Raw genomic sequence first — 20,437 nt, 5'->3', positions numbered from 1 at the left:
CAGATTCACAGGTCTTGTCCTCACCAGCCTCGGTGCTGTGCTGAGTCGCTCAGTCGTGTCTGACTCTTTGTGACCCCGTGGACCATAGCCCGCCAGACTCCTCTGTCCAGGGGATTCTCCAGGCAAGAATACTGGAGTGGGTTGCCATGCCTTCTTCCAGGGGATCTTCCCAACCCAGGGATCCAACCCAGATCTTCTGCACTGCAGGCAGATTCTTTACCATTGGAGCCACGAGGGAAGCTCACCACATGAGAAAAATCTGCCTCGCTTCCTACCTCACTCCTACCCCAATCTTCAGAGAGAATAAATGGATTCTCAGTTTTTTGCCTTGATCCCCAATGTCAGTGGCCTAGAGACGTGTTTGTTGTGCTCTAGGCATTTGGACTAGAAACGGGGTGACACCGGATTTCTATTAGGATTTAGGGTGGTAGTGAGAAGTCTGGGGCGGGGCCGCCTGGGTGCACCCAGGACCTGTGTTCTTCAGATGAGCCGGGAGCCCTGGATACTGTCCAACAGTCCACTTACAGGTTAACTGGGACGCCGTGCCCCCCCAACTCGATCTAGTTGCAGGAAATATACTAGAAGGCTTTCTGCACCTACAGTTGCCCTGACCTAATTCTTTGAAGGAATTTCAGCAACACCAGTAAGCCTCTCCCTCATTTCTCCCCAAGTCTGGCAACATTCACAGCTGAGAAGAAAGAGCCACTTCATCAGCCCAGCTTCCTTTGATCTCCCATCAGCCCAGTGATGCACTTGTCTCCTCCGGAGCCAGGGCCTTCTACATCCAGAGTCACTTTTTTTTTTTTTTTAATCAATTTAATTATTTTATCTGAGAGAATTTTACTAAAAAATAGTTTTGTCTTTTTGAACCTGAGTTGAATTATGTGTGCATGCTAAGTTGTTTCAGTCATGTCTGACTCTTTGCGATCCTAGGGACCAAAGTGCGCCAGGCTCCTTTGTCCACGGGATTCTCCAGGCAAGAATATGGGAGTGGGTTGTCATGCCCTCCTGCAGGGGATCTTCCCAACCCAGGGACAGAACCTGTGTCTCTTGAGTCTCCTGCATTGACAGGCAGGATCTTTACCACTAGTGCTACCTGAGAAGGCCAGCTGAAATATGTGCTCTCCCTATGTATTCGCAGTACCTATGAAAAGATAGCATCTTTCACATATTAGGGTCATGCTTCATGAGAAGCCACTAGAAATCAACAGTTGTCACTTGCCTCTGTCACTAGTTGTATGAAATGAGGTACATTATTTTCTCCGAGTATCAGTTTTCTCAACTATAAAATGAGCATTACGTTTCCTACGTTTAAAAAAGTGAGTGTGGGGTACTAATGTAATTTTTAAGAGTTCTATATAGTTTTTTACTTCCCTGATGGCAGAGAGAATAAGAATCCGCCTGCCAATGCAGAGGACAGGGGTTCGATCCCTGGTCCAGTAAGATTCCACGTGCTGTGGCGCAATGAAGCCTGTGGGCCACAACGACTGAGCCTGTGTGCTGCGACCAGAGGCCCACACACCTAGAGTCTGCGCTCCACAGCCTCGAGAAGGGCGAGCAAAGCAAACAAGAGTAGTAGCCCCTGCTCGCCGCAACTAGAGGAAGCAACAGAGACGCAGCACAGCCAAAAATAAACATTATTTAAAAAAGAGTTCTACAGTTTTGAAAGTCAGTCATATATATTTTTTCTTAATTACAGAAAAAACAAACACTGCCTTGCCACCCTTAGAGGACTGTCATCAGAATTAAATAGGAGTATACACAAGACCATTGTAACTTTACAGAATGCAGAGTCACATGTTTTGATTCTGGTGTCTGGGCACGTCTATGCTCGTGCCCTCAGCTGGCTGTTTTGAAACCACCCTGGTACAAAACTGAACACCCTAAGCGCTTTTCCTAGATTTTTACTAGCATCGCTTCAGGAAGTAAACTGTGCTGGTGCTTGCTCCAAGAGCCTTATGAGTAAGTAACTCGCACGACTCGGGCCTCCCCACCCATCTGGCAGAAGGCCATCCAGACTTACCCTCATACATCTCCAGGATGTGAACCGTGTCTCCAACCTGCAAGGACAGCTCCACATCTTGAGAGGCGTTGTAGTTATAGATCGCTGGAAAGGAGACACAGAAGAGAGAAATGATGGCATCGGCGGCACTTAGAATACAAGTCGCCAAAGCGCACACCCAGGGGGCTTCCCTGGCGGTCCAGTGGCTAAGGATCCGCCTTCCAGTGCAGGGGACACGGGTGCAACCCTTGGTCAGGACACGAAGATCCCACACACTACAGGACAGTTGAGCCCATGCACCGCAGCTGCCGACCCCTCTCACTCTAGAGCCTGTGCTTTGCAACAAGAGACGCTGCCACGTGCCACAACGAAAAATAATATAAGCAACTTAAAAAAGAGCACATACTTCAGCTACTGAACCAATTCTCCAACAAATAACCGCTTCTTTAATCGCTTCAGGTGAGTCCCCCTCTGAAAAGCAGAGAGCATCCTCCGGATTCCCACTGCTGGCATTTTAGTCATTCCTCCATCCAGCAAATTTTGGTTGGTTGGTTGCCTGATAGGTTCCACATATCATGCTAGAGACTGGAGACAAGAGTGTTGAGACACTCAGATGTGGTACCTATACCAGGGATTTTTAATAGTATAGTACGGGAAGTGAGAGAGTAAATCTATCATTACAGACACAACTCCTTAATTAAAATGGTAATAAGAGTTATCAGCCTACAATACCACTGAGCTTCTGATCTCTCGTCACAGGGCGAGCCATCTCCTGGCTTCCCTGACAGTAACTGGCAGCCTAGGGGCCAACTGTGAGTCCCATCCATCCCCCGCCCAGTAGTAAACTAAACCCCAGTGGCTTCCTTGCCCCCGGTGCTAGGCATCCTTGGGAATGGGACACCTTAGCACTTTCTCATCAAGGTGACCTCCATCAGTACAGCACTCAGGACTGGAGCAGACTGAGGAAAACAGCAGACTAACTCTTGTACCTCCAAAAGAAGGTGACAGTCCAATTTTAAGATGGGTAAGAGTTCTGAAGAGACATTTTACCACAAATTATATATAATGAATAATCAGCGCAAGAAAAGATGTCCAACAACCATTAGTCATCGGGGAAATGCAAATTAAAACCACAAGGAGCTGCAATTTCACACCCACTAGAATGGCTGTAACTTTTAAAAGGCAGACTTGGCAGGAATGTGGAGAAACTGGAACCCTTATGTATTACCAGTAGGAAAGTAAAATGATATAACCTCTCAGTTTGACAGTTTCTTAAAAAGTTAAACATAAATTAACATGCAACCCAGAAATTCCACTCCTAGTTATTTACAAAGAGAAAGGGAAACATGTCAACACCAACTTCATGTGAATATTCAAAGTCACTGTGGTAGGCAGAAAAATAGCCCCCCAAAGATACACACATCAAATTTTGAAATGTGCGAGTGTTTCCGTAGGTAGCAAAAAAACATAAAATAAAGATAGGAGGTTGTTCTGGAAATTCAGGATGTGGCCTAAACACAATCCTATGTATCCAGATAAGAGAGAGACATAGGGAGTTTTAAGAGATTCACAGAAGAGAAGGCAACATGAGGTTGGAGGTACAGGGTGAAGTGACGTGACTGCAAGTCAAGGATTGGCACCACCACTAGAAGCCAGGAAGGACAAGGAACAGAATTCCCCGAGAGCCTCTAGAAGGAGCACAGGCGGTCAACACCTTGATTTTCAACGTCTGGCCTTTGGATCTGTGAGAGAAGAAAATCCTGCCGTTCAAGTCACCAAGTTTGTGGTCACTGGACATTGTAAGGACATTGACAAGAAGCCAATAGAGCAGCATTATTTATAACAGCCAAACAGGAGAAACAACTCATTCAATGAAGAATCAATGGATATGTAAAATATGGTCTGTCCATACAACAAAATTACTCAGCAATAAAAAGGAATAAAATGGGCCCTCCTGGTGGTCCAGTGGCTAAGACTTCACACTCCCAGTGCAGGGGGCCTGAGTTTGATCCTTGGTCAGGGAATTAGGTAACCACATGCCACAGTGAATGATCCTGCATGCCACAACTAAGACTCAATGCAGTCAAACAAAAAAATAGAAATAAATATTTTTTAAAAAGGAATGAACTATGGCTGATTTGGAAAAGGCAATGGCAACCTACTCCAGTATTCTTGCCTGGAGAATCCCACGGACAGAGGGGCCTGGTGGGCTGCTGTCCATGGGGTCGCAGAGAGTCAGACACGACTGCAACGACTTAGCATGAATGTATGCATGGCTGAATCATGTCAATGTTTGGCAAAACCACTACAATATTGTAAAGTAATTAGCCTCCAATTAAAATAAATTTTAAGAAAATTTTTTAAAAAAAAGAATGAACTATGAACCCACTGCAACTCAGATGCCCTTCAAAGACATGCAAAACAAAAGTCATATGCACAAAATATATGAGGCTTTCATTTATTTATCTGTAGTATCCAGAAGAAGCCACTGGCTTTCAAAGGCACAGGGCATTTCACTGCTTCCTGGGGTTGAAGGTGTGAACGGTGACTGAGCGCAGCAGGCACCAGGGAGCTTTAGAGACGGAAACATCCTAAAACAGGATTTGGTGCTGAGCGTCTCCAGACTCTGCATGTCTACTCAGAATCAATGAACTACCTGCCTAGAATGGGTGGATGTATGGTGTGTAAATTAGACTTCAGTAAACCTTTTTTTTTTTTTTTAAAGCAAAATGTATTTCTTGCCCTCTCTCATAATGAGTGAGCTGCTTCCCTTCAGGGAGAAAGAACCACCTTAGAGATTGGGTTCTATCCACACACCTGAGGATCCAAGGAGCCCATGAGATTCCCCATCTCTGCAGCTCTGATAAACATGAGGATGGTCACTCAACCCATCAATCCATTTGCCAGATCCCACAAGGGTCATTAAAAAGGGAAAAAAGGCAACGCTGCCGTTGCCAGTCGTGAGCAGCAGCCGTTGCCTACTGCTCTTTTCCCGAGCCGGCTCGCCACCTGGCTCAGCAGACTGACTATAGGCTCTGGTTTCCATCACAGTCTATCACGGAAACAAAGGAGCAGACCGCCAGCCCCACATTTTCAAGTGGCCTCTTTAAAAAAAAAAAAAAAAAAAAAAGTGAACACTGTATCTTGTATTGGCACATAGCCACTAACAATGTTGTGACAGTTTCAGGTGGACAGCCAAGGACGCAGCCACACATACGCAGATCCATGTGCCCATTCTCCCTGAGACTCCCTCCCATCCAGGCTGCCACGTGACATGGAGCAGAGTTCCCTGTGCTATACAGGAGGTCCTGTTGGCTTCCATTTAAAATACAGCAATGCATACATGTCCAAGCGGCCTTTCTTTTTGAAGAGAATCAATCAGATATGTGTCCTTCCAAAGTCTTGGCACAGACTCCTACAGATATGTTGGAGGTGATCAACTATTGAGCTTTTAGACTGTATTATTTTTTTTTTTTCCTTTAGCCATGGACTTTATTGTTTGAATACTAATAGCTATTATTCTATACTCACATTTTAATTTCTTACAAAACTCTACATTCCACATTGCTAAGTCTCTTCATTCTCCATTTTATGCCACATTTTCATGAAAAGGTATTTCCCTGAATCATAATCTGCCTGATTGTGTGTTTGTTGTTACGGTTGTTGTGGTGTAGTCAATAAGTTGTGACCCCATGGATCATAGACCCCCAGGCCCTTTTGTCCATGGGGTTCTCTAGGCAAGAATACTGGAGTGGGTTGCCATTTCCTTCTCCAGGTAGACTGTATTATGAATTCAGAACAAGGGCAGGGTGATGAAGTGGGCTGGGAGAAACTATACAGAATTCAGGAGAAGGAGTTAGTTCCCAGTTTCTAGACGTTTTCACAGGCCACAAGGCCACAGCTCCTGTTCCACTGAAATTCACTTCCTTCATCTGACCACTACTTGATTCAAATGTTCTGCCTACTAACTATACCGCTGGTTCTCTGTAGAAAATGTAGGTCTGCAACCCTAACTCCCCCGAGCCCACATTCACTGCCTCCCACCGGACAGGCTCCTTCCAGGGGCCCCAGCAGCGATAGAATCAGGAAGTAGAGAGGCTGCTGGGTCACAGCGTGTTGTGTAATTACCAAGTTTCATGTCTTCCTTGTTCTCAGTCACCAGGAAAGTAAGCAGAAGCGCCCCACGGCTGCCCCTGGCACTGTAGCCCCAAGCTACAAACACATACCAAGGACTGCACGCGCGCGCACACACACACCACAGGCTATTGTGGTTATCTACACGCTCAGTTATGTCCAATTCTTTGGGACCCCATGGAATGTAGCCTGCCGCATTCGTCTATGGAATTTTCCAGGCAGGAATACTTGAGTGGGTTGCCATTTCCTTCTCCAGGGGAAGTTTCTGACCCAGGGGTTGAATCCACCTCTCTTTAAGTCTCCTGGACTGGCAGGAGGATTCTTTACCAAGGCGCCACCTTAAACCCTAGATTCCTAAGCCTGACAATCAAAGTGCTCCCCAAATTATCCTGGCCTTCATTATCCACTGCTGCTTCATCATCTGCCAAACTGACCCTCTGCTTCAGTTGAGACTCATAATCTCTCCTAAATTCTGTGCTCAACTCACAGTTCACCTCTATCTGGGGCAAGAGTTTATCTTTTTCTTCCTCACACTGCAAAGCTCACATTCACAATGCAATTTCACATTAGTGGAATTAGTGACAGTGGTAAAGAATCTGCCTGCCAAGCAGGAGACACAGGTTCAATCCCTGGGTTGGGAAGATCCCTTGGAGAAGGAAATGGCAACATTCTCCAGTATTCTTGCCTGGAACACCCCATGGACAGAGTCTGGTGAGCTACAGTCCATGGGGTCACAAAGAATCAGACATGACTTAGCAACTAAACAGCAACAACAATTACCCTGCAAGGATCTCATTATTCTCCATCATCCCACAAGTTTTCTTTCCAACACAGTTTAGATTTTTAATCACAGATAATCTTGTGTTATCATCTGCCACAAAGCAGAAGGTAAACACCTCATGAATGGGGACCTGGTTACACATTATTTTGTGTCTTTCACATTCCAAAGCACTGGATGAGGCCCAAAGAAAGTGCTCAAGGCACAAGAGTGGCTTTCATGAGACCACCCATCAAAATTGTTATTCACCACTTCTCCCCCAAAATTCCAGATTATTTCCCTTCCTCCCCCAGAAGCAGCAGTTGTGGTCTCCCACCACTCAAGAAAGGGGTATCCAATTACTCATGTTTTTTTATTTGCAAATTATACAAGACGATCTATCTTTCCAACATAAGCCTTCAAAGAGCTTCACTTGGGAAACATCCTTCAACAATGCCTTCTGCTGGAATGACAAGTCACCAGTCACACGTCTGCTGTCTGCTTCATGTCTTCAGACTGAAGTTCTAACAAGATTTCCAGTCACTTACAATGACCTCCATTCATGCCAAGTACGCACTTCTGAACCATGCCCTTTCCTCACCCTCTTCAATACCCTTCATTTCCGTTGCAGTTTATGGTTCCACTTTCATATGGAATGTGGTCATTGTATGGAGTGGCTGCCAATTACCATATTATTTAATGAGGAAACAGAGACTCAAAGGGTCTGCACCTTGCTCTGAGGACCCCAGCTTTACGAGCAGCAAAGCTGTTACTAATGCGGCCCAATGAGGACCTGTTCATCCCATTTTAACAGACTGGTCCATGATGGCAAAGAGGTGCCCTGGAAGAGCCTATGAGCAAAGAAAAGAGCCTGACAGATTCTCAGTATGTTGCCTGCCTTATGTGTGTGCATGCTCAGTCACTCAGTGTATCCGACTCTTAGAATTCTCTCACTAGGGGCTTCCCTGGTGGCTCAGTAGTTAAAAAAAAAAAAAAAAAATTAGCCTGCCAATGCAGGAGACAGAAGACAGATTTGATCCCTGATCTGGGAAGATCCCACACGCTGCGGAGCAACTAAGCCTGTTCGTCACAACTACTGAGCCGGCGCTCCAGAGCCTGGGAGCTGCAACTGCGGAACCCATGTGCCCTAGAGCCCCGTGCTCCACAAGAGAGGCCACTGCAATGAGAAGCCCATGAGCTGTAACTAGCGAGTAGCCCCCGCTCACCACAACTAGAGAAAAGCCCACGCAACAACAAAGACCAAAATTTTTTGCTCTTTGGCTTTTACACAGCCAAAACTTGAAAAAAAATTTTTTTTAAAGAATTCCCTCATTCATTAAGACTCCAACTTCCTCAAACAAGCTTTATCATATAAACCGGTGATTGGTGACCATGTTGTCTGTTCGCCTGATGCTATTTCAGGCATACAACTAACGCACTCAGTGGATTGTGTCTTCTCCCTGGAACGTGAATAAATGCTACAGAGGAAGACAGAGAAAGGAGAAATACAGGAAACCCTTTGGACTGAACAAAACAGACTCAATTCTGCCAGTGACACCAGCATGACCTGGTTCATCTAGGGCCTCAGTTTTCCATCTGTAAACTAGGCACTGGACCAGATGACACCAAGAGTCCCTGTGGCTGCAAGCCCCCTGATTCAGGAGGTTATGATAAGAGGCAAGAGAAACAATTTGTGTCCTTTCCACTCAGCAGGCACCACCACAATCTCTTGTTTTGTCTGAGGAAATTAAACAACAACTGTGAGTTGCTGCGTATGAACTGACTTGCTGGCTGCTGTGAAAGACGAGCTCTTGGATTTCTGCCCTAAGCAGCTTACTGTTTATGTCGCTAAAGCATAATTTTGTAGAGCCAACTAGACAAGATGGTATGTCTACAAATGTAAAACAGTTTGCATTTTACCACATCTTTGATTTGGCCTGGCCTTTTCTTTTGAACCAGACTTTCAGTAGACAGAGAAAAAGAGAAGAAATCTGAGGTCCTGGGATTGCTGCTGTTGTTTAGTCGCTCAGTTGTTTCTGACTCTTTGTGACCCCATGAACCGCAGCACACCAGACTTCCCTGTCCATCACCAACTCCTGGAGTTTACTCAAACTCATCTCCATTGAGTCACTGACGCCATCCAACCATCTCGTCCTCTGGCATCCCTTTCTCCGCCTGCCTTCAATCTTTCCCAGCATCAGGGTCTTTTCCAATGAGTTAGCTCTTCACAGCAGGGGGCCAAAGTATTAGAGCTTCAGCTTCAGCATCAGTCCGTCCAAATTAACCATTCAGGGTTAATTTCCTTTAGGATTGACTGATTTTAGGATTATGCAACAAAAAGCCAATAGAATAGGCTGATAGGTGCCAATAAGAGGATTGATTCTGACAACGAAAAGTTGACGGATTACTAGTATTTAATCTTTTTGATAAATTAGGTTCTTTCGTGAATTCTCAAATTACAACCCCCAAAGAATAACTAAAACCTGACATGGTCTATTATAGTGTTTGCTAGTGTGTATGAAAGAAAGAGCCAACAAACACAGAACAAGCTCCCAATCTGAGTTGTCTGCTACTCCAGAATATTAACAAGATGATTAAATTTCATCATTTTCATTTTTATCTTGATCTGCCTACTTTCAGCCATTAGAACAATAGACTATGGACTTTCCTGGCAGTCCAGTAGTGAAGACTCTGCCCTTCCATTGCAAGGGGTATGCGTTCAACTACTGGTTGGGGAAATAAGATCCTATAAGCCACATAAAATGGCCAAAAGAAAAAAAAAAAGACTAAAATGGTCGAAGAATTGATGCTTTCAAACTGTGGTGATGGAGAAGACTCTTGAGAGTCCCCTGAACTGCAAGGAGACAAAACCAGTCAATCATAAAGGAAATCAGTCCTGAATATTCATTGGAAGGACTGATGCTGAAGCTCCAATACTTTGACCACCTGATGTGAAGAGCTAACTCACTGGAAAAGACCCTGATGCTGGGAAAGACTGAGAGCATGAGAAGGGGGCAGCAGAGGATGAGATGGTTGGTTGGCATCATCAGTTCAATGGACATGAGTTTGAGCAAACTCCGGGAGATGGTGAAGGACAGGCAAGCCTGGCGTGCTGCAGTCCATGGGGTTGCAAAGAGTTGGACACGACTGAGCGACTGAACAACAAACATGAAGGAAGAAAGCTAAAACAAGGCAATTCAAAACTGCAAAATAGAAAGTCTTTGTTCTACGAACACTGGGAGCTTTACCCCACAGCTTCTCTAAGTAAGAAATGGACGTACCAGTATATTTCTCCAAAGAGGAGAATGCAGCAGAACCTCGAGGAAGATAACAAGCGCTGGCAGACACAGCAGTCACCTGCCCCTTTCCCCTTTCTGGCCCTGTCTGGCTTCCCATTTGGGGCATGGTGGCAGCCATAGCCTCAAAGACAGATACAACCACCCTCACCAATAGGACAGTGGAAGTCATTCAGTGAGAACTGGGAATCAGGAAGAACCATAGAGGTAATAGAACAAGCTACCCTCAACAGTTCTCCCAGGTAAAGTTAGGCAATGAAAAGCAGGTGTCCTTAAGGACAGCAAACCCATTTTATTGCAGGCAGCTAAATACAAAGCTTGCTCCTTGGAAGGAAAGCTATGACAAACCCAGACACTGTATTAAAAAGCAGAGACATCACTTTCACAACAAAGGTCCATACGGTCAAAGCTATAGTTTCTCCAGTAGTCAAGTACAGATGTATGAGAGTAGGACCATAAAGAAGGCTGAGTGCCAAAGAATTGATGCTTTCAAACTCTTCAGAGTCCCTTGGACAGCAAGGATATCCAATTAGCCAATCCCAAAGGAAATCAACCCTGAATATTCATTGAAGGACTGATGTTGAAGCTATAATATTTTGGCCACCTGATGTGAAGAGCCAACTCATTGGAAAAGACTCTGATGCTGGGAAAGACTGAAGGCAAAAAGAGAAGGGGTGGCAGAGAATGAGATGGTTGGATGACATCACCAACTCAATGGAGATGAACAAACCAGGAGATGATGAAGGACAGGGAAGCTGCAGTCCATAAGGTCACAAAGAGTTGGACATGACTTAGCAACTGCACAACAACAAAAGTACAAAGCTCCACTAAGAAATAGCAAGAGAGTCTGGGAATAGCTTAGTGTTTTAACCATCTTCTTGCTGCCCTTTCCAAGCATTTCTGCAGTGATTCAACTGGGGACTCAGGGTGTTACTGACAAACCAAGGATGCCTCAATTGTGGCCTCACGTGTACTCTCAACCTAGGAGTAGCACTAAAGGTTCACAGTCTAATGTCACCAATGCTTATACTTCTACTAGCTGCTATTCTTTTCATCTGACCTCTTTCTTGATGAGGAAAAATAAAAGAGAAAAAAAAAATCAAACAATCCAGAGGGCAACTAAGGAAGGATTTTAATGAGGAAGTAAAAAAAAAAATTAACATATTAACAAGACCAGAACATCTTTCCTTAATCGGATAAGGCAGTATCATCAGGTTCTTCTAGGTATACATTATTCTTAAAAGATGAAAGTGAAGGAGAGCAAGTAAAAGTCACTCAGTCATGTCCGACTCGGACCCCATGGACTATACAGTCCATGGAATTCTCCAGGCCAGAATACTGGAGTGGGTAGCCTTCATCAGGGGATCTTCCCAACCCAGAGATCGAAGCCAGGTCTCCCGCATTGCAGGTGGGTTCTTTACCAGCTGAGCCACAAGGGAAGCCCAAGAATACTGGTAGTGTAACCTATCTCCAGTGGATCTTCCCGACCTAGGGATCAAAGCTGGGTCTCCTACACTGCAGGTGGATTCTTTACCAACTGAGCTATGAGGGTAGTCCAAGAACACAGAAAAATGGTATAGATGATCTTTGCAAAGAAGAAATAGAGACACAAATGAAGAGGACAAATGTATGACTACACAGAAGAAAGGGGTGGAGGTTGGAGGAATTGGGAGATTGGGATTGGCATTTACACACTATTGATACCGTGTATAAAACAGAGAACTAATGAGAAAATACTGTATGGCACAGGGAACTCTACTTAATGCACTATGGTAATCTGAATGGGAAGGAAGTCCAAGACAGAGGGCATATATGGAGGAGGAAATGGCAAACCACCCCGGCATTCTAGCCTGGAAAATTCCATGGACAGAGAAGCCTGTCAGGCTACAGACTCCCATGGGGCTGCAAACAGTCAGACACGCCTTAGCACACATACATTTGTATACGTCCAGCAGATTCATTTTGCTGTACTGTAGTAACAAACATGACATTGTAAAGCAACTATACTCCAATAAAAATCTAAAAAATAAAATAGAAATGAGACAGATTGAAGATAAAAAGGGGTCAGATCTAAGACTGGGCCCAGGGATTGAACCTAGGTCTCCTGTATTGCAGGCAGATTCGTTACTGTCTAAGCTACTAGAGAAGCCCAAGAATACTGGAGCAGGTAGCCTATCCCTTCTCCAGGGGAATCTTCCTGACCCAGGAATTGAACCAGGGTCTCCTGCATAGCAGGTGAATTCTTTACCAGTTGAGCTACCAGGGAAGCACAAAAATTAATTAAAAAAAAAAATAGAAATGAGACAGAAGATAAAAAATGGTCATATCTAAGACTGGGCTGAGCTGCGACATCCATCTTTCAGACAGAAATCATAATTGAGGAATAGAGAAGCTAAGATAAAAGCCACCAATTATTGTGGAATCTAGAACAAGCATCTTGACATGATAGTCAAAAACATTGGTAACTATTTTCTCCATGTGTACATGAATTTGAGACAAAACACAGTTCACTGGGGAAATGCATGATCCCCAACCAGGCTGGAAAACCCATTAATTTAAAACCATCAACCTGAACATGCAAAATATAATAGCAGCAACTTTGGTCCCGGGCTTATGTCTCTGCAGGGCCTGTTCCAAGACGAGCTCAGCCAGTCTACTTTACCATATAGCCCGCTTTCAAGAGGGTCTCAGAACACTTGGACAGTAAGGAGATCAAACCAGTCAATCTTAAAGGAAATCAACCCTGAATATTCATTGGAAGGAATGAATTGAATATTCATTGGATGCTGAAGTTGAAGCTCCAATACTTTGGCTACCTGACGGGAAAAGCTGACGCACTGGAAAAGACCCTGATGCTGGGAAAAACTGAAGGCAGGAGGAGAAGGGGATGACAGAGGATGAGATGGTTGGATGGCATCATCAACTCAATGGACGTGCATCTGAGCAGACTCTGGGAAAACAGTGAAGGACAGGGAAGTCTGGCGTGCTGCAGGCCATGGGGTCGCAAAGAGACAGGACTGAGCGACTAAACAAAACAAGAATGAAAGCCCAGCTTCTCTATTATATATGGGAAAGCACCAGGAACAAACAGAATGTGGGTACATGTGGCCAGGAGGGAAGGGAGACAGAAGAGCAAGGAGCTGAGGCGAGAGCCCGGCACTGGAGAGATGCGGGGAACCTCCTATCATGAATGAAGAAACAGGCGCTGTGTGTGTGATGGACCAAGGCAACACCGAATTACTGCCAGGCTACTGAAGGTACTTTCCACAGCTTGGCCAAAAATCTACCATTCTGTACTTTTAGGCAAGTCATTTAATCTTATGGCTTCAGTTTACCCATCAATAAAGTGACATTTATAAACTGCTATTTGGCCTACCTCTTAGATGTTGAAGCTGAAATTCCAATACTTTGGCCACCTGATACAAAGAGCTGACTCATTTGAAAAGACCTTGACGCTGGGAAAGATTGAAGGCAAGAGGAGAAGGGGACGACAGAGGATGCGATGGTTGGATGGCATCACCGACTCAATGGAGATGAGTTTGAGAAAACTCCAGGAGTTGGTGACGGACAGGGAGGCCTGGCATGCTGTGGTCCATGGGGTCGCAAAGAGTCAGACATGACTGAGCGACTGAACTGAACTGGAATTGTTGTAAGAATAAAATGTGGTGGTGGTTTAGTCACTCTGATGTGTTCTACTCTTGCAACCCCATGGACCGTAGCCCGCCAGGCTCCTCTGTCCATGGGATTCTCCAGGCAAGAATACTGGAGTGGGTTGCCATCTCCTTCTCCAAAGTCACTTCATAATACAGCAGAAACTAACACAACTTCGTAAAGCAGTTATACTCCAATTAAAAAAACAAAAAATACAACACAGTGGTTTTCAGACACTGCACAGCAACGCAGAGCAGGAGAGGGATGCTCTTAGAGACGAGGACATAAAGGCAATCTGCAGCTGCATCTCCAGGCAGACTCAGGGAGGAGATATCCAACAGCACAGTAGTCACCTTGAGGTGCGAGGAGAGGGCTGAGAACTCATCGAAGTCAAGGTGGAAGAAAGTGCAAGGCAGAGAAGCCAAGAGGTGAGGGCTGCAGCAATTTCCCTATTAGCTTAGTTGATTACCAATCAGCATGTGAAGAAAATTCCTGAGGGCAAGGAAAAGAAATACTGGGAAAGAGCAGGAGGAATAATTCCTAAGCCTCACAGAGGGCTGGGACAGTTGCTATTCTCCACAACCAGAGTCGAGAAACGTTGGGATAATACGGTCATTGGCTTGAGTACTCAGAAGGGTAACTGCCTTGGTCCTCAGAAGGACCATTTTGCCCGTGCTGGTCTCACCTGATAAAGATGAACTGCAGATTTGGAAAGAATGAACATTTTCTCATAACTCCATCTCACAACAAGGCTTAAACTCTCAACAAGATAAAACTTACAATGTCTGACATCTAGTTCAAGATTACCAGGCATGCAAGAGAGAAAAATACTCCTTATCATTAGGAGAAAACTGAATCATAGAAAAAGACCTAGCAATGATGTAGATGAGGTAACAGAACAAATCCCAGTTAACTGAAAAAGACTCAAATCATAACAAAGCATGTTCTTTGACTACAATGGAATTAAATTAAAACTCAGTAACAAAGACATTTAGAAAACCTCAAGATATTGGGCTTCTCAAGTAGGGGTTAGTGGTAAAGAACCCGCCTGCTAATGCAGGAGATATAAGAGACACAAGTTTGATCCCTGGGTCAGGAAGATCTCCTGGGGGAGGGCAGGGCAACCCACTCCGGTATTTTTGCCTGCAGAATCCCAAGGATAAGAGGAGCCTGGCGGGATACAGTATATAGTGTTGCAAAGAGTCAGACATGACTGAAGCAATTTAGCATGCACGCAAAGTGTTTGGAAACTAAATAAGACATCTCTAAAAAAAAAAAAGATATTAAGAAGAGGTGGCAAAAATACACAGAACTATACACAAAAGATCTTCATGACCCAGATAACCATGATGGTGTGATCACTTACCTAGAGCCAGACATCCTGGATTGTGAAGTCAAGTGGGCCCTTAGGAAGCATCACCACGAATAAAGCTAGTGGAGGTGACGGAATTCCAGTTGAATTATTTCAAATCCTAAAAGATGATGCTGTGAAAGTGCTGCACTCAGTATGTCAGCAAATTTGGAAAACTCAGCAGTGGCCACAGGACTGGAAAAGGTCAGTTTTCATTCCAATCCCTAAGAAAGGCAATGCCAAAGAATGCTCAAACGACCACACAATTGCACTCATCTCACACACTAGCAAAGTAATGTTCAAACTTCTCCAAGCCAGGCTTCAACAGTACATGAACTGTGAACTTCCAGATGTTAAAACTGGATTTAGAAAAGGCAGAGGAACCAGAGATCAAATTGCCAACATCTACTTCTGCTTTATTGACTACACCAAAGTCTTTGATTGTGTGGATCACAACAAACTGTGGAAAATTCTGAAAGAGATGGGAAAACAAGACCACCTGACCTGCCTCCTGAGAAATCTGTATGCAGGTCAAGAAGCAACAGTTAGAACTGGACATGGAACAACAGACTGGTTCCACATTGGGAAAGGAGTATGTCAAGGCTGTATATTGTCACCCTGCTTATTTAACTTATATGCAGAGTACATCATAAGAAATGCTGGGCTGGATGAAGCACAAACTGGAATCAAGACTGCCAGGAGAACTATCAGTAACCTCAGATATGCAGATGACACCACCCTTTTGGCAGAAAGCAAAGAAAAGCTAAAGAGCCTCTTAATGAAAGAGAAAGAGGAGAGTGAAAAAGTTGACTTAAAACTCAGCATTCAAAAATTAAGATCATGGCATCTGGTCCCATCACTTCATGGCAAATAGATGGGGAAACAAATGGAAACAGTGAGACACTAATTTTGGGGGCTCCAAAATCACTGCAGATGGTGACTGCAGCCATGCAATTAAAAGAAGCTTGCTCCTTGGAAGAAAAGTTGTGACAAACCTAGACAGCATATTAAAAAGCAGAGACATTATTACTTTGCCAACAAAGGTCCGTCTAGTCAAAGCTATGGTTTTTCCAGTAGTCATGTATGGATGTGAGAGTTGGACTATAAAGAAAGCAAAGAATTGATGCTTTTGAACTGTAGTGTTGGAGAAGACTCTTGAGAGTCCCTTGGACTGCAAGAAGATCCAACCAGTCCATCCTAAAGGAAATAGGTCCTGAATATTCATTGGAAGGACTGATGTTGAAGCTGAAACTCCAATACTTTGGCCACCGGATGCAAAGAACTGACTCATTTGAAAAGACCATGATGCTGGGAAAGATTGAGGGCAGGAGAAGAGGACGGTAGAAGACAAGATGGCTGGATGGCATCACTGACTCTATGGACATGAGTTTGAGTAAATTCCGGCATTTGGTGATGGACAGGAAAGCCTGGTGTGTTGCAGTCTATGGGGTCGCAAAGAGTCGGACACAACTGAGCAACTGAACTGAATGGATTTCTTCATTTTCCTTTCAGTGGACACTGGGTTAATTCCCATTTTTGCTGTCACAAATACTGCTGTGAAACGCTGTAAACATACTTATAAATAAATATATATATATATGGTACACTTGTGCAAGAGTTTTTCTGGGATAGTGGTTTTAAAATTGTCTGACCTGTAACCTATAGGAAGAAGTGAACTTCACATCACAACTCAATCATCTCAGCTTGCTTGTTGTAGTATAGAGAAATGCAATTTTTTTTTTTTTTAATATTGACCAAAACTGGATCCTAGGACCTTCTTGCATGCTCAGTGGCTTCAGTCATGTCCAACTCTTTGTGACCAATTGGAATGTAGCCCGCCAGGCTCTTCTTCTTGAGATTCTCCAGGCAAGAATACTGGAATGGGTTGCCATGTCCTCCTCCAGGGAATTTTCCCAACCCTGGGATTGAATCCGTGTCTCCTGCATTGCATGAGGGTTCTTTACCCACTCAGCCACCTGGGAAGCCCCCAAACCTCCTTAACCTCACTCATTATTTCTAGAAATTTTTGTAGAGATCTTAAAATTTTTTATATAGATGATTGTGTCATTTGCTAATAAACACAGCTTTATAACATACTTTCTCATTAGTAAGCTTTTTTCCCCCCTCCTTATTGCACTAGCTAGAACCACCTTTAAAATGTAGAATGGAAAAGCAGATATCTTTGCCTTGTGACCAGTATTAGGGAACACATTTAATGTTTGATTCAGTATAATGTTTGCTGTAGGTGAATCACATATGCTTCTTATTGGGTTGAAGATATTTGTAGTTTGCTAACATTGTTTATCATCAGTGGATATCAGCTTTTATCAAATGCCTTTTCTGCATCTGTAGAGATGATTTTTTTTTCCCTCTTAATGTGGTGGATCACATTGATTTTTGAATGGTTCTGGAGCTATTCCAGTTCAGTTGCTCAACTGTGTCCAACTCTTTGCGACCCAATAGAAATAGGTTATTTTATATTCAAACACAGAATGCATTCATCAAATGTGCACACATACCACTAACAAAATGTTAAGCATATTTAATAAAAATGCGAGATATACCCAGGGTGGTACCTTTAGATAAAATTCAAAGTCTTGGAAAACTAAATGAATTAGGTTTATAAAATACACACATGTGGTAAAACTATAGGAAACATTATGACAATAAAATACACTAATTTCAGAATATGTTTACATCCAGGGTGAGACTAGGGTGTCAGACTATTGGGAGAAGCATGGGTATAGTGCTAATACACAGAGAACTTTCTTTGCAGTTCATGAGGTGGGGACACAGGCAGGGTTTTATCAGTTTCTTTTTATACTAGCATTGTACATTCTTTAATGAATTCCACATGTAACATTCCACAAATTTCAGCCTGCATCAGAATCACCAGGAAGCCTTGTTAAAACACAAAACTGCTGGGCCCCACCTCAAGACTTACTGCGTCCGCAGGTTAGGAATGAGGCCCCAGAATTTGCATCTGAATACTCCCAGGTAAGAATGACACTGCTGGTTCAGGTCAACTCTTCAAGAATCTCTACATTACTTATTTGAGCCTCATACAAACCTGTGAAGAAGGAAGCCTGAACACGGGCCTCATTTCATGACCAAAAAAAAAAGCAATCTCTGAGAGATTACAGAGTTGACAGTATTACACCATTGCTAATCATACCGGCTCTGGACTCAGACCACCTGGGTCCAAACACTGGCTCTGCATTGATTTTTTTTTTCCCTAATATTTTTGATGTGGACCAGTTTATAAAGTCTTTATTGAATTTGTTACAATAAGGTTTCTATTTTATGTTTTAGTTTTTTGGCTGCAAGGCATGTGGGATCCTAGCTCTCTGACCAGGGGTCAAACCCACATCCTCTGCACTGGTAGGTAAAGTCTCAACCACTAGACCACCAGGGTAGTCCCTGTATTTATTGATTCTTATTGGAGGTAAATGAAACTCTTGGTGACCAATTTTCTCACCTGTAAAATGGATACAATTACAGCAATTCACACACAGAGCTCTTATGAGGACTGATGGATTATAAAGGTAAAATATTTAGATCTGTGCCTAGTACATAGTAAATCCTGGGTAAATGTTAACTTTATTACAACTGGGTTAGTTAGTGGTAGAGTTAAGACTCAAATCTAGGTATTCATATCCATTTTCAATTACTGTTAAAGCAAATGAGTTCCACAAAAACTTATCTTTAAAAATATTTTAGAAACCTTTAAAACTGGACAGCTTTATGGAAATTCTAGATCCAACTGCCTTTGCCACTTACAAGAAAACTAAAAACCTAAGACCATACAGCTAGTTAGATTCAGTCTGGGATGAGGAAACTGGAACAACTTTCAAAGGTCACGTAAGTGGTCTTTAAAATAAATTTCACCCTTCACTGAATTGTACTCCTAGGGTAAACGATGAAAACAGTGGAGGATTAAAAAACAAATGATCAGTTACCATTTTTGGAATGAATGAATGAATCAAATAAACAAGCAAGCATCAGGCCTATGAACCTGAGAAGCTGACTTGTTTACTTTCTTAATATATTTATTTTAGAACCAAATACAATTTTTTTTACACAATACAACTAGTTGGAGTCAACTGAATGCAAAAATATGGAAATTTCCTTTCAATATCATTTCTTCCTTTAGTGTCTAGAAAGGTAAATATTTCTGTGAATTAAGAATGAAAAATCTAAATTTTATTGTATATCATTATAACCACTTTACACTTAAAAAAAAATTTACCAGAATTCCATTTTCTTTGCAACTACATTAGAAAATAATCAAAGTAGCATGCACATTCAAAATGCTTAAGTTATCCCCCAAACACTAAAATATTTTAGGTATGTATGTTCATTAAAAGAAAATACAGCTCATAAAATAGAACCTAATTTATAGCACAATCTCAATGTTAATAGCAAAGTAACATTTTTCCAACCGGAAATATAACTTTGCATGTTTTCTAGCATTTAAACATAGAAATCACTCAAAAGCTAATGGAAAACTTATTTCCTGGTCTTCCACACTAGCATGTTACATTTTATCTCTATATATCCAGTGAATCAATAAGCGGTGACATACAGTGGAGCATAAAACAAGAACAAAGGTCAGCAGAGAACAAATATTTCAGACAGATGATTGGGAATGTTACTGTTTTGAGTCACTTAGGCATGACACCCAAAGAAACTTTCTGCTCTTCATTGCTAGTCCCACAATTTTAACATTTTAACCTTTCCTTTATGATAGAGAGCTGGGGACCACTACCTTTGGATCTCAAATGATCACCCTCCCTTGCAGTCTCTCTTGTGTAAAACAGGATGTTAAAGAGAAAAACCACAGGCCCAAAATGGCATCACTTGTGCTAAAGCCCAAGATTCCCAACTTAGATTCAATACTTAACACCAGAAATAGAATTTTAATCAACCAATCTGGAATTTTCTGGTCAGCACCAATGAGGTCATCTGCCAGGTGGACTCTATCCAACCGCCAAAGAAAGAAGAGATAATCTACATGATATAACCTTTACTGTTCTCATCCTCCCAATAAAGAAGTGCTGGCCTAAAAATAATCCTTTCTTTCCTTTCGGTAGTACCTCCCTTGCTCAATCCTTCTTCCTATAACAACTTCCCCCTTCATACACCCTTTTACAGCCCCCTTCTAGTTGCTATGTGGGATGCTGCAGGGTTCATGAATCACCTAATGAAGCCAAATAGATCTTCCAATTTACTTGGTTGGATTCTTT

At 43.0% G+C, this 20,437-nt stretch overlaps 1 protein-coding gene across 2 annotated transcripts in view; it reads right to left on the bottom strand.

Annotated features, from left to right (window-relative positions):
- The window catches only part of DOCK5 (dedicator of cytokinesis 5), a 271,512-nt gene that overhangs the window by 198,817 nt on the left and 52,258 nt on the right, over positions 1-20,437 (bottom strand). For both annotated transcript variants that reach the window (XM_065946612.1, XM_065946611.1), the window contains exon 2: positions 2,024-2,107. In XM_065946612.1, coding sequence (XP_065802684.1) covers positions 2,024-2,033 — 10 coding nt within the window. In that variant the 5' untranslated portion in view covers positions 2,034-2,107. The remainder of the gene's footprint in view (positions 1-2,023; positions 2,108-20,437) is intronic.

Source organism: Muntiacus reevesi, chromosome 10 (assembly GCF_963930625.1).
Source record: "Muntiacus reevesi chromosome 10, mMunRee1.1, whole genome shotgun sequence".
Lineage (NCBI taxonomy): Eukaryota > Metazoa > Chordata > Mammalia > Artiodactyla > Cervidae > Muntiacus > Muntiacus reevesi.
This window is presented reverse-complemented; position numbering and strand designations above follow the sequence as displayed.